The 14,839-nt window shown below is 43.1% G+C and overlaps 1 protein-coding gene across 2 annotated transcripts in view; it reads left to right on the top strand.

Moving 5' to 3' along the window:
• The first annotated feature begins 405 nt into the window (after positions 1-405).
• Positions 406-14,839, top strand: part of RIF1 (replication timing regulatory factor 1) — a 33,734-nt gene continuing 19,300 nt past the window's right edge. For both annotated transcript variants that reach the window (XM_086465927.1, XM_086465926.1), the window contains exons 1-15: positions 406-512; positions 1,867-1,945; positions 2,652-2,748; positions 4,427-4,557; positions 5,003-5,097; positions 6,930-7,119; positions 8,419-8,511; positions 8,608-8,746; positions 10,049-10,200; positions 10,986-11,106; positions 12,074-12,247; positions 12,501-12,611; positions 12,841-12,903; positions 13,824-13,924; positions 14,337-14,423. In XM_086465927.1, the coding sequence (XP_086322053.1) occupies positions 406-512; positions 1,867-1,945; positions 2,652-2,748; positions 4,427-4,557; positions 5,003-5,097; positions 6,930-7,119; positions 8,419-8,511; positions 8,608-8,746; positions 10,049-10,200; positions 10,986-11,106; positions 12,074-12,247; positions 12,501-12,611; positions 12,841-12,903; positions 13,824-13,924; positions 14,337-14,423 (1,740 nt within the window). The remainder of the gene's footprint in view (positions 513-1,866; positions 1,946-2,651; positions 2,749-4,426; positions 4,558-5,002; positions 5,098-6,929; positions 7,120-8,418; positions 8,512-8,607; positions 8,747-10,048; positions 10,201-10,985; positions 11,107-12,073; positions 12,248-12,500; positions 12,612-12,840; positions 12,904-13,823; positions 13,925-14,336; positions 14,424-14,839) is intronic.

The following is a 14,839-nucleotide window of genomic DNA, read 5'->3' as shown; positions in this document are numbered from 1 at the left end:
CCGCCACCGCCGCCTGAGGGAGAGACCGCCCCGCGCGCCCCGCCCGCCCCCCGCCGCCACCAATCGGCAGCGAGGGGCGGTGCCCGCCGGGAGAGTGCGGGGGGGGGGGGGGGGGGGGGCGGTGCCCGCTAGGCGCGGGAAGCGATCCATCGCTCCGCGCTCCGCCGCGCGCGGAGAAAGCGCGTGGAGCCGTTCGATGTCCTCCGGCTCGACCGCCGGCCCCTCCTCCGCTCGCGCTCCCATTGGCTGGGCCGGCGCAGCCCGGGCCCGCGCGCCGCTAGTCCCGCCCGCCGCCATCTTAGCCCGGGAGACGGCGTGGGGGCGAGCGGCGGCCGGCGGTACTGGGGGGCACTGGGCGGCACTGGGCGGCCCGCCCGCCCCACCGCCTGCTCGCCGCGCAGGACCATGAGCGCTCCCGCCGCCTGCTCCAGCCTGCAGCCGCTGCTGGAGACCCTGGAGGACCCAGCCGCCCCGCCGGGGGAGCTCACGGACGCTCATCTCACTATCGTCAAGTGAGTGCGGGCCGCGGCCGCGGCGTGAGGGGGAGCGGGGAGGCCCGCGCTGCCTGAGGGCACGGCGGCCGCCCTCGGCCTCTGTGGCTCCCGGCGTGGCGGGAGCGGTGTGGGGTGCGCGGTGTGCAGGCACGGCCCGGCGGTCTCGGCCCGTGTGGGCCCTGGGCCGGGGGGAATGAGCCCCCGGGAGCTGCCGCGGCGGAGCGGGGAGGGAAGCTTCTGCCCGGCCTGGCATCGGGGCGGCTGGGGCGGGCTGCCGGGCATGGGGCTGCGTGGCCGTGGGGTGGAGATCGCGGGAAGCGTGCGGGCCTGGAGGGCGAGGAAGGCGGGAAGGAGGAGACGACAGGGCGTCTTTTTGGTGTCTGCTCATCCGAGAGCCTCTGCTTTTACATTTTCTGGGCAAACTGCGGAGCGGGGTGAAGGAATGATGGGAAATAACTTCTTTTCCTAGCTGGAAAAAGACTTGCATTTCAGCTTTATGATTGGAAAGTTTGGATTTGTTGTTGTGTTTTCCGGGTTTGGGTCTTCTCTTAATTTAATTTTTTTCTGGAAGGTACTTCTTAACCATGAGGTTCTGCTTTTACCTGGGTCTTTCGAATGTGTTAGCATATGCAAGGGCACTCTTTCCATCAGTATCTCCCTTCAGTTCATGTCTTTCAGTTTTATATTAACTTGTGAAGCTCTTGAGAATCAGCAACTCTGATCACGCTGTAAGATTTCACAGGTTTCTAGTAGTAACCGACAAAAAAGCAACAAGAGATTTCTCGGGTTGTCTTCTGGATGACCACACTTAATATGGTGGGGGTTTGCTCTGTGAAACTGGTTGCTAAGGTTTTATAGGATATGTACAGCTCTTGTATGGGTGTTCTTCAGATATATGCACAGTCATCACTGCTAGTTGTCAAACCAGAATTTTGGGGGAGCCTGCAGTCTAGACCTGCTTTTGAGGGGTGTACTTTTTAATCTCATATATTTATGTGGAAAGTTTTATCTCTTTTTCAGAAGTCGTTTAAAGTCTGCATATTAACTTACAGTGGTTTGTTAAGAAGTTAATAAAAATGAAAGCCCTTAGTGTGGGGGGGGTTTATGCTCAAAAGGGGTCATTAGTCACTTCACTTTTTCTAATATAGTAGGACACAAGTACTTTATGACAATGTTTTACTGATATGTCAGACTAAGTTTGTGGTGACTGGCATGTTTGCTCTTTAACTTCTTCAGTACTGTGTTTTAGCTTTCTAAGGAAAGAAATGGTTTTATATTAGCTGATAAATTGTGTGTCGGAAATTTAAAGTTATGTCCATTATAACCTGTTTAACCTGTGAGTATTGCTTGTTGTCCCTTCTGCTCCTTGAAGTCGCTTGACTGGTGATGAAGGCAAAGAATTCACTGCAAATGTCAAAAGACACTTTCCTCGGCTTTGCAAAGTGTTTAAGGTATGTCTTTTCAATTTTCTACACTTCAGTGCACGAAGATCTGTTTGGGTGGTCAAGGTCAGCGGCCGTTGTAAGGCTCGAATTTGAGTTAATTTAATAAGAATTCAAGCCAGTGACATAGCAGGAAGGGTTTGTTGGCAAAATATGTCTTCCACGTTACTAGAAACTACTACAGAAAAAATAAAATACAGGGTGTTGGATGTGTCCAGGCAGTGTTATGTAGTCAAGTCTGATCTTGCAGCCAGAAAAGATGCAGCATGTTCTGTCTGCCTTTAGAAACACTTTGGGGATTTGGAATATGCAGTAAAAGTCATTTTTTGTTTTTTGTTTTTTTTTTTTTTTTTGGTTAAGGTGAAGCCTGGTCTTGGCCATCTTTTTTTCCCTTCTGTTTTAGATTTTTAAAAACAGTTGGAGAGTCAAGTGATAGTACATAATCAGTGAAGAATTAGGGAACTTTGGATGTCTAGACCTTACTTCAGTAAAAATGTCTAAATTACACGAACCAAAAATGTCTTCAAAACCTCAGATTGTTTTACTGATTTGGAGCTTATGTAATCAGGAAGGGTTTCTTACATGGGTGCGTTTTTCCATCAAGTGTTTGCTGTTGACAGCTCTCTCTTCATGGAGCAGGAGTGTTGGTATTAAGACACTACTTCACAGCTACTTCTGCAAACTGAGACTTTTATGTATATGGTTTTTTTTTCAGGCACACATTTCTAGTCCAAACTCAGAGCTCAGTAATGCAGCATTACAGGCGTTAGGATTCTGCGTTTTTAATTCAAATATTACAGCTGAATTATCTGGTAAGCAAACAAACTTCAGTGTGGATGCTGTAGTGTGTGTGTGTATACATCTATCTATCTATGTATCTCAGAGTTCTTTGTTAGCATAGACTTTAATTTTGACAAAGTTTACAGTTCCCAGGTGGTGCAGTGGTGTTGTCTCCAGTATGACCAGTGTAGTGGTTAACCAATTCCATCTCGTACCAAAAATTGTAATGTTTTTTTCATGCTGTTACGCTAATACTGTTTTACTGACCTCTAGTTTCGTTAAAGGCTTTGTTAGCAGTTAGGTGCTGTAATTAGTTGTATGGAATTAGTAATCAAAAAAAGTTTTCTGGGTTGGAAAAGAATGAAGACTGTGGGGTTTTGTGTGTAGAGTTTGGGTAGGTGTAGTAGTGCTTTTCAGCGTTTTCCAGCCTTTCCCTGGTGATTCCATTAAATTGTAGAATCATAGAATGGTTTGGGCTGGAAGGGATCTTTAAAGGTCACCTAGTCCAACACCAAAACCTGTGCTGGTAAATATTTCAAATTAAACTAAAGTAATCCAAGTGCTTATGGCCTGCGTTCCTAGAAAGTGCTGAATCCCATTAACAAAAGGTTTTGCTGCTGAGAACTTGAGCCTGTGCACCGAGGTAAAAACACCGAGGTAAAAGCAAGTTGGCTGCTCCTCGGGAGGTGCCTGTCCCACGTGCCGGGGGTCAGGCCTGTCCACTTGCACTACCGTGGTCAGAAGCTGCTCGGTGTCAGCCGGCTGCGTGTGTGTGTCGGTCAGGCTGGGTGCTGGGGGAAGGGGGTTACACTCAGGTTGCCTGTCCTGGGCACCCAAGGAAATGCGTTGTGATTTGGCTGTTGTGTGGTGCCGTAGTCTGTAGTGCCTCTTGAAACAGTAATAACAAAAGGCATGCTGTTGCTTATTCTTTCTTTTTTTTTTTTCTTCTGAGAAGTGTTAAATACTCTTGAACAAATGTTCTGGAATGACCTTTATTAGAAAGGAACTTAACCTTGGGCAAGATTGAACGAAACCATGTATGTGGATGTGCAGAGATATGCATGACTCTGCCATTCTGGTTATTGAAAGTGTTTCATTTAGTTCTTCTACTCAATTTTTCAGTGTGTCCTGCTTTCCTATTATGCAAAATTTAGGCCGATTTCCTATGAGAATGAAGCATCTATAATAATGCCTACGTGATCTCTTTCCTTTCCCCTATAACTTTTTTAACCAGTTGATAAATTACGATCAATTTGGTTAGAGAATGTCAGGTTTCAGAAATAACTAAGCCCTGAAAACAATGGAGGGTTAGGGAGAGAAGACAGAAAGCATATGTACTCCTGGCTGGGGAGAGGGATATATGTGAGTGTGTTTCTCTGATAGTGAGATCGTTTACCCACAAAGCCCAAATTTGCAAGAAATTGGGCTTGATTAGTTTTGAATTTTAAAGGAATATGTGGTTTCTCAGTCTGTCTTCCTAGTTGCCTGTAACTCCTATGTTAGCCTTATTCTCTTGTGTGTAATAAGCTTGCACTTACCTCAGTTAACAGCTTTACTGCCCTCTGTAACTATAAAGCTTATTATGTCCATTGGGACTTGCAGTTGAACGGATCTTTAGTAACCTTAACTGAGCAAAATGACCCAAAACTTGCTGAGACGCTGATTAAAATTGCATAAACAGAATTTGAGTGTGGTGCATTCTACTTTCAGCAACTGAAATGAGAGACTTGCTTTTAATGGTGAACAGTGTTGCTGTAAAAACTTCGGACAAAAACACTCGCACTCGGGCACTTTGGGTGATCTCCAAGCAGACTTTTCCTTCAGAAATTGTAAAGAAGGAGGTAAGTTTCTTCACTTTTGGTTTTTTTTTTTTTTGTTTGGCACGATTTCTTAGGGAGAAGAGGCTTGTGCAATCTCTTGGTCACTCTCCACTCAGTAGCTTTTGAATCTGAAGGTCGTTTTCCATCAAATTTGACATCCAAGTGTGAGGCCCAAGTTCGTGGAAAAATTGTAAGGGCAGCTACACAGGGAAAAGAGCCAACGAATTACTGCTTCTCTTGAGGGAGAAGCTGAAATGTGAGCAACTCTGTTAGATACCAGTGAAGCAGCATACGGGGAGAAATGAGTGAATATTCCAGTTTGGTCAGAGCTCGAACCTTAAAACTAGACCAGGCATAATCCAAACATGGGGCACTGTCCTGGGAAACAGAATTCCCGAATTCCAGCTCCTCCTGGAAGTACTTGTATTCAGGTGCTTGCTTTAATGTTCTTCTCTTGTCTCCTCAGGTTTCCAGTATTATTTCTACCCTGGAAGCAGTACTTACTAAAGGAGATGTACAGTCTATGGTGGTTGAATACGAAGCACTAAATGTTATTATACGGTATGCGTGCTGCAATAGTAAATTTTTGAAACTCTGCTTAGTTTTTTTGGGAAACTACTAAACCAAAATCTTAGTGTCACTAGGTATTGTAAAGGAATGTTTTTTTGAATTGCTCAGTATGTTCAAGTCTGTTTTCCCACAGTGTTTTGTATTACAGTCAGTAAAACAGAATGAAGTTGTGTGAGCTACTATCTCTGTTTCTGTCTCTTTGCCAGTGGTTCTCCTGAACTGCTTCATTGGCAAAATACTCCGTTAGTGATAATATGACACTTGATTCTGATGCAGAAAGTAGTCAATGTTCAGATGAAGTGTCATTGCTTTCATTTTCAGTGGCTTATTAGGAATTATTTCCAAAGTTTCCTGCATGCCTCAAGTCATGTATTACATTCCAGCCTTTGTTTTCAGAACCGACCCGGCTGAGAAATGCTCAGCCATTATGTGGGTTTTTATTTTAAAATGTCTCCATGGTTGTTTACAAATTTTACTGCAATGTTTCTCATAACGCTGCAGAGGGTACTGTTTAATTCTTGGACCCATACCAAGAATGCATTGTTTTGGTCAGCTAGAATAGTCAAGCTTTATCTTTACTTAGTATTATTTTAATTTCTTTATTAGTAAATGGGCTGAGCTTATATCTTTACTATTATGTCAGTATTCTCTGAACTTTTTGCATCTGGTTTGAACTGCAAATCCATTTTAAAGTGGAATAGTTACAACAGTCATTATTTGTCTATTTTGGCTCTATTCTAGTGCATTCATTTTCTGTAGCAGGGAAGTTGGATGTTAGTATTTAGCAACTGCTTGCATCTGGCTAGTTGCACACTTAATTCCTCTTGCAAATCTGAGATTTCAGCAGACAATTGTTTCTGGAAAATTATGCATTTTATTGAATGGTTTCTTTTAGTTATTTTGTGTGTATGTATATATATATATTAAAAATAATGTCATACATATTCATTAAAAAGACTATAGTTATCCTTGAGAGCAAGAGTGGAACCTGAAATTAATCCTTAAACAGTCTGATTGACAGCAGTGGCAAGACAGTGCTCTTGTTCAGAAGTTAGGCTGCTGGCATGTGATGGAAAACCTTTCTCTTAAGCAGCGCTTGTCCTCTGGCTTTCAGAAAATTATTTGAAAGGCAGCAGTTTTCCTTAGTACAGCAACCCCTTCATAACTGTAGTGATGGGGATTTGACGTACCCATGCCAAAGGGGACACTAGCAAATTCCGTGACTTGGAGACAAGCTGGTTCCTACAGGCCGGGTTGAACGTGTGGCGAGTGCTCCCGTTGCGGGAAGCTTCGCTGGCTTCGGTGTGGGTGGTGTAAACATGTGGAATTGTCATTCTGTGCTCGAGCAGCTCGGTAGTAGAAGGCTCAGATAAGGACGCTTGATCCTCTGCTGCTTCAGGATCTGGGTGGTTGTTTTCAGCACACATGGCCTGTGGGAGCTGGGCTGGGCGGCTGAGAACACACAGGGGTGGTTAGTGAGCCAACTGTGCTTGGTCACTGATAAGGAAGTGATGGCATGTTTCCTTCAGGCTCTCGATTCAGCTCTTTTGACCAAAAAGTACTGATAGAATAGAAAGGGCAACTGGTGAAGGTCAGTCTGCTCTGCTTTTGGAGAGGCTTATCTAAGATAACATTCAGCCTTGCAGTTTTAAGGGAACTGTCAAAATTACAGTTATTTAGAAAAATAAAATTGTTTGGAATGGTTTCCTGTAAATCATGTGTTGAATTAGAGCATTTATTGATGATACTAAGATTATCTCTGAGTATCTGAGCAGTAGGTCTGTTGGAGATTTGTAATGCCTATATTTGTATTTTGGATCTAGCTTAATGGAGCAAACGCCAGCCCAGATGGGAGAAGAGGCTGTGAGGTGGGCAAAACTGATCATCCCTCTGGTCGTCCATTCAGCTCATAAGGTGCAGTTACGAGGTGCCACTGCCCTGGAGATGGGCATGCCACTGCTCCTCCAGAAACAGCAGGAGGTAGCGGCTGTCACTGAGCACCTGATGACCACAGTAAGTGGAAAGAAATGCTGTGCCTTTTTTCTAGAGGCAGTGGGAGCAGTAATGAGGGCTGTTGGTTGGTTGGGGTATTTTTTATTTCATTTACAGTCTACTTAGTGGCAGGGAAATGCTGCTGTGTGTTGACAGTAACTTCTGGGTGACAGCAGTTTCCACAGAAAAAGTAGTGTACAGCAATGTAAATATAGAACCACTGTAAAAAAAAAAATAATTTTGAGTTTCTGACAAGGAATCATTGATCAGGAAAATAACTTGCTTTTAAGTGACCTTGAAGCACCTGTCTTGATAGCATTAACTTATATAATGTCATTAAACTTTTATTGTCCCTTAAAGAGAATTTGCTTACCAGACAGTGTGGTTTAACCCCAGCTGGAACTAAGCACCATGTGGCTGCTCCCTCGCTCCTCTGCCCCCATCCCCTGGTGCGATGGGGAGGAGAATTGGAGAGGAAGAAAAAAAAGTAAAACTCATAGGTTGAGATAAGAACAGTTTAATAATTGAAATAAACCAAAATACAATAATAATAATACTAACAGTAACTGTAATGAAAGGGAAGGTAACAAAAAGAGAGAAATAAAACCCAAGACAGACAAGTGATGCACAATGCAATTGCTTACCACCCGCTGACAGAAGCCCAGCCAGTCTCCGAGCACACCGGTCAGCCCCCCCCCAGTTTATATACTGGGCATGATGTCCTGTCGTATGGAATAGCCCTTTGGCTAGCTGTCCTGGCTGTGTCCCCTCCCAGAGCCTTGTGCCCTCCCACCCTCTGCTGGCCAGGCAGGGGGAGAAGCTGAAAAGTCCTTGACTTAGTATAAACACCGCTTAGCAACGACTAAACATCAGTCTGTTACGAACATTATTCTCATCCTAAATCCACAACACAGCACCGTACCAGCTACTAGGAAGAAAATCAACTCTGTCCCAGGCAAAACCAGGAGGTATGTTTACAAAAAAAACCCAAACAAACGACTGGTTTTTAGGGTCACGATGTGTTTTGACTTGAGAGAGAGAGACTACAGGTATTTAAGGAAATGAGTTTTGATTTGTTGGTTGCAGCTATCAGAATAACTGAAACCAACCATAAACTTCAGCTAAGAAGATGGTAGTGAGGTGGTAGTGACATTCCACTGATTTACAGGCAGATGCTGTGTGGTACAGAATTAAATCCTTCTGATCTAAAAATAGCCTAATTCCAAGTTGGTTGTATTTCCAGACGTTGGTACGAGTGTGTAGTTTTTATAATACTAGGAATATGTTTCTTGTAGAAATTATGTTTGTTTCTGTCTGCAGAAATTAATTTCAGAACTTCAGAAATTGTTTTCTACAAAAAATGAGACTTACGTGTTAAAATTATGGCCGCTGTTTGTCAAATTACTTGGAAAGGTAAGCAGAAAGGCAGTGAGTTTTGCAGTCACAAATCTTTAGTGAGGGAATTTTTGGCAGCATAAATATCTTAATTCTGAACTTCTTTACCTTCAGACTCTGCATCGTAGTGGCAGTTTTATCAACTCATTGCTGCAGCTGGAGGAACTTGGATTCCGTAGTGGCTCACCAGTGGTAAAGAAAATAGCCTTCATTGCATGGAAGAGTCTAATAGATAATTTTGCTCTAAATCCAGGTAGATTAAAAAATTTAACCTGAATTGTTTTGACTGCTGTCACTTTGCGTAACTGGAAGGGAATATTCTGTCTAGTAGTGGTCAATGCTATGGTGGTACCACTGGGTGTAGTCATAGTATATCTGCAATACATACCTGGTGGTGTGTGTATATGTACACACACGTAGTGGTATATGCAGTAAAATTCAAGTTCTTGTTATGTTTTTTAAGGAAAAGTGACAGTTTGATCAGTAGTTCTATCTTAATTTTTCTGCTAGTAGAAATTAATAGAATAAAAGTAACAAACATTTGGTTTGTAATGCTGTAATTGACCCAAACAGCGATAAAACAGAGAATGAAACGTTCTATAGATCTTACTTTGGACTGTGTGGATTAGTTGGAGAAGGGCAATGCCTCAGGATTCTGGAGGTGTTAAAGGAAGTTGCTTTAAAGGTGTAGCTGAGACCTGGACAATTCTTTAAGTCTAGCCTGTGTCAAGGCACACAGTATTTGTTGTCTGCCTTGATTGTGCTTCTCCGTGCTGTGGTCCTGAAGAGAAAGCTAAATGGACATTTCTTGGTTTAGCCAAACTGAACTTAAATTGTCACTTTAATTTGTTTCTTATCTGGTCATTTGTTCTGATCCTAGTTTCCCATAAATTAATTAACAAAGGATTTGCTTCCGTGGCACGGCTGGTGTTCGGTGTGCCTGTTCCGGTACGGCTGACAAGGGTCGCGTACCGCCGAAGCAGTCTGTCAGCAGTTTCTTGGGGCCTGCAGGTGGACAGGTCCTGGTGCTGCTGAGCTGGCCGAACCTCGTTCTCTGAACACTTGCATGGGCTTGAGCAAACTCCTGCCTAGGCGAGCCGTGCTAGTTCTGCTTCAGTGGCCATCGGTCCTTTGCGGCCTCAGAATGCTGTGTTTTGAGATCCCTCCTTCTCATCCGGTGGTAACACCACATACACGTCGAGTGCTTGGGTTTTCTTTTGCTGTGGCTGGTAGGGCGCTCTAACACAGCGAGCAAGGGCACGTTTCTTTCAGTTTACGTTGGTGTGCAGTAGATTTCGTTTCATTCTTGGTCTTGGGAATAAATACCAGCTATTTCCAGGGTTGTTCTAGACAGCAGTTAGAGCAGTAAAACGGTCTTGAAAGGCTGGTGCATTTGCTATGTACTTTAGTTTTGCAAATTGTCATTAATTGAATTTTAAGCTAAAATATATTAGGAAAAAATCCAATGGTTTAAAAATTTTCCTGGTTTTGTTGTTCTGTGATTGAATTATTTGTGTTGCTTAAAAATACGCTTTTTTTTTTTTTGGTCTTCAAGATATATTGTGCAGTGCTAAAAGGCTGAAATTGCTAATGCAGCCACTGAGCTCGATCCACGTGAGAACAGAGGCTTTGGCACTGACGAAACTGGAGGTCTGGTGGTATTTACTGATGAGGCTGGGACCTCAGCTGCCTGCCAACTTTGAACAGGTAACACAACTGAAAATAGTCATAATCGCTTGGTCCATGTTGAGTGTGTGAAGGTAAGTCCCCGCTTTGTTACGGTAACTTACTCTGTACCTGCTGTGTCCTTCTCGAGTTTATTATTGAAATAAACTGTCCTAAGGAACCGAATCTGACTTGTGTATGTGTGTGCTGTGCGTGTGTTACGCGTAGCAGGAGTGCTTGGGGCTACCCGTGCAAGCTTTTCAAAGTTCCAAAAGATTTGAGGTCACACCTGCGTGTCGTGTGAGCCCCTCGGTGAAAAGCTCTGGTGAGTGCACAGCAATAGTAAACGTTATGTATGGACTGCTTTGTTCTTCCACTGTGCGAGGGTGTGCTTTGGAAAGTCTGCTGGAAGAAAACATGCTGAAAAGATCATAGAATGTTTAGGAAGATGCACAGAGAGAGAAAAATGATCCGGGTGTTGCGATACTGTTCACATTGTAACTGGAATGAACGTAATGTTTCTGTGAGACTTCTGAATTTCATTAAATTAAACTTCAGGATGGGGGTAAAGAAAAAAAAAATCTGCCTTTTTAGGTACAGTATGGTTGGATCAATCTAATGTGAGTTTCTGTTTAATCCAGCCATTTCTAGCACGTGTATCAGTATGCCTATTTTATACAGCATCTTAAAAATATTGCTATAAGTACCCAGGAAGTGATGCTGTGAACAACAGCACAGTCTGTGTGACACTTGAAATGTATGGTTCCTTGTGGCTTCTGGCTTGTACACATCATACCTGTTCTCACTGAGGCTTGCTGTCTCTGCAGGTTTGTGTGCCATTAATCCACAGTACTTTAAGTCTGGATTCTCCTGCTGCATTGCAAGGAACTCCCTCGCGGGTACCAGCCAACCAGAGCTTAGCCTCGGCCACCCCCGCGCACAAATCGGGTATGGAAGCACAAGCCTGTTTCCGACCACATTCTGGGTGCGGGACGCGGTCTGTTCCCTTTGAGATGTTTTGCTTTTTCGTTTGCGCTGTGTCGTTGTTCAAAACATTCCTGGATCCTCGTTGGAGAGCTCAGAGGTAGTGATTTACGTCGGATTACTCATCCGTTGTAGCCAGTATTTCAGGTTTACGAAACTGCCAATCAGATTGTGTTGAGGACCAGTTTTGATGTCCTGAATCGCGTTCTCTTTTGCAAGGGAGCTTTGGCTTGAAACTTAGTTTTTCAGGTGTATGTGTTATTTACATCTGCCACTCTCATTTCTAGAGTGTTGTTCGTTTCTGCCTGAGTAGTGACTCAGTGATCATAACACATCAGGAACGTTGGTACTTTAAATCTATATGAAATCACACCTTGAGCTTGCCGTCTCAACGCCCGAGATAAGGAGCTGCCTCCTTTTCTTCCCTGTGTGGAAAGCCCTAGCGATCACAGCTTTGCAGTTCCAGACTGCTGTAATGAGAAGCCTCAGATGTGTCGTGGAAGTGTCCTGGATGGGTAGCTCTTCCTTTGTTCCCTTAAAAAAAAAGAAAGTCCATCTTAGTTCTGTGAGATCATAACTGGATTTGGTCAAAATGCTCTGCATGTGAGGCCTGTTAAAGCTGTGTTCAGTGTAAACTTTCTAATGGAGGCTGTCACAGCGGTGCAGTCACTGTGTAACTAGTCATAGCGTAGCAGGGAACTTGCTCTGTAGCCACGATGAAGTTTGGCGTCCGAGACTTCACCATCTTTGGAAGACACCTTCACACTGCAGGGTTACGACTGTGAGCGCGTGCTAGGGGTCCCTTTTAGGCAGCGCTGTTCTGTGACTTGTTCTTTTCATGTTAACTGCGGGATTTTGGTCTTTTGGATCTTCTCTTACGCTTGATTGCAGGTGAGAGATGAGATGATGTCATTTTTCTCCCCTCACTTAGGTCCTTACCCGTTTGCAAGTCCAGTCACACCGAGGATGAACTTGAATTCTAGCACAGCAGGGGTGGTGGTGATTCCTTCCATCCAGCTTTTGGGAATTGAAATGCTGCTTCACTTCTTGATGGGACCAGAAGTTTTAGATTTTGCTAAGCAAAACAAACTTGTACTTAGTTTAGGTATGAGAGTTACATTTTTTTTTTAAAGTACTTTTGCATAATCTGAAATTGCCCATTTTGTTGGATTTTAAGATGTCCGTTAGAAAGAAACGGCTTAAACATTTAAAGCTGGTAGTTCTCATCTTTAATATTAGAAGTTGGTTTTATGTTAAATGCTGTAAGTACGCATGTACACTCGATTATTTTTAAGGCTTATCTTACCAATAGACTGCGAAATAACAGATTGACAGAGCATGTTTTTTTGTTCTCCTAGAGCCTCTCCAGTACGCACTGATCAGTAGCCCTTCTTTTTTTTGCAAGCATGCCGGCACGCTTATAAAAGCAGTTCAGGATGGCTTTATTGCAATTGGAAAAGAAGTTCCTGGTAAGAACTTAGTGGCAAAATTGGATTTCTTTTCTGGAATATAAACTGGGCGAGGGAAGCATAAGACGAAATAACCACTTTCTGTAATACTCCAGTGTTACGTTAAATTGAACTGCTCTGACTTGGTTTGAAAGCTTGTGTCACAGTCTGTAGCACAGTTCGTATTTTAACTGCAATTTTGTTTAACGTTTTTATTACAAACTGACTACAGTACTATGCTGTCTTGTAGATTGTATGCTGAATGTTATATGGAAGGGCATAAATGGATATGTGAAAACAGCTATTGAATCAGGTAAAAAGTGTATTTTTTTTTTCTTTGTCATTGCTGACCAGTTAGAGGGTTTTTTAAGACTAGGCCTTAAGTAGTACTTGCTTCATTGCTTTTAAAGCTTGGTTTTGGGCATCATCGGTAGCTCTTTTTGAAGCAATAATGGGTATTTTTTGGGATGTCTCCATCTTTGTGTGACACATACAGAACCATAGTGGTCTGATCCAGTGAGGCTTACTAGCGAAGGCACAGCAGCATGTGGCTGCAGGGGTATCACATGTAGCAGTAACAAAGATAATAAAGCTCTTTAACTGCTTTTCTTGCTGAAGAAATCTTTCCCCCTCCAAAAAGAATAACCCACCCCAAGTCCTTGGTGTTGAGAGACCGAGACATGCAGTGTATCACTCACGTGAGTCTCTGTTATGTGACTGCGGCTGCCTTTTTTTCTTTAATGAAATTTTGTTTCATAGTAAAGTGTAGTGTCTTTGCAGATGTAGAGAGTAAGTTGTTTCCTGTTAAAAAGCGTTCATTACTCTCAACAGGCTTTGAAAGTCCAGAATACTGTTAATAATGAAATCTCTCATATTGAAAGGTCTAGCTGAAAAGCATTAGAAAAATGAAGAGCATTGCTTGGATGAATTGCCAAATTTGGCAACTTTTTTTAGCATGTTGAAGTTAAGGTTGTTAATGACACAAAGGTGTTTCCACTTTACTAATAAAACTTAGGGTAGCTTTTTTATTTAAACTTCGAAGTCAGTTGTGCTGTTCTTCGGAGCACAGACTTGGTATCTGAATCTGTCAAGTATTTGGTATATGTTTATAAGCACACACAGAATTCTTTTGATCTTGCAGTATATTACAGCGCTTGAAGTTCTATACAGTGGGTCAGAGTGACCATTCCTTTGTTCTGCTCTAACTGTAAATATGCTTTTTTGTTTTCCTAGGAAATAAGAAAGAAAAGCAAGGGTCAGAAATACTGACAATGTTGCTCCAGGCCTTAAAAACCACTGTTCGATCAAATTCTCTTCCTGTGCAGAAAGTACTGGTACGTTGGGTGGGTTCGTCTGGTTTCCAAGTCTCGTTTCTTTTTGATGGTCTGGATTCTGATCGGTAGCAGCTTTTTGCATCTGACTTCCCAGGATGGTCTCTTAAAGAGACAACTTTTTTGGGTGTGAACTGTAAGTTACACAGCTCTCATGAGGTGGCATAGTGCTGCTTAGGGGTTTCTTTCTTCAGAAGTGTTGTTCAGGTTTGCAGTAGTGCTCACAGGATCGGGTGCACGGTCTTACCAGAACCTTCTGCTTCAAAGGACCGTTACTTTCACAATGGATTTTTTTTTCTTTCTGCTAAAGGGAAGCTATTGTTACGGTTTTGCTTCTATTTGTGGTGTTACTTAAAATATTCAAACCCTCAGGAAAAAAGTGTTTACCTACGTTTTCTTCCTTTGCTCTCCTTAGTCCCTCCTTGATATTACTGTAAAGGAGTTGCCTCCAAAAGTATTGGGATCACCAGCCTACCAGGTTGCTGATATGGATCTTTTAAATGTAAGTGTGACTTGATTCCAGAATTTCATCTTTATGCTGGAAGGTATTAGGATGTTGTGTTTGCACAAACGTACAGGACACTTCATTAGTCGTGAGCTCCAAATCTTTCAGAAAATCCTGTTATTCCATGTTCCAGAATGCAGGCTTTGTTTCCAGCCCTCACCCTGTTGAGTAATTTAACTGCCTCTAACTAAAAAGGGGTATGCTGGCAGTGCTGTGATAATGAAACAGGGCTTCTCGTGTTCAGGTCACGATATAAAATACAGGTTGCAGATGCTTTGCAAGGAGACTGCATGCTTACAGGCTGAAAACTAATGTTTTGGGAAAATGTTGTGGGGTCAACAGAGTGAAGTACTTGAAAGAAAGGTAAAAGATGCTGCAACTCAGGAAAAATGAAATGCACAGGAGCGAAGCGG

Source organism: Leptosomus discolor, chromosome 5, assembly GCF_034619465.1.
Source record: "Leptosomus discolor isolate bLepDis1 chromosome 5, bLepDis1.hap2, whole genome shotgun sequence".
Classification (NCBI taxonomy): domain Eukaryota; kingdom Metazoa; phylum Chordata; class Aves; order Leptosomiformes; family Leptosomidae; genus Leptosomus; species Leptosomus discolor.
This window is presented reverse-complemented; position numbering and strand designations above follow the sequence as displayed.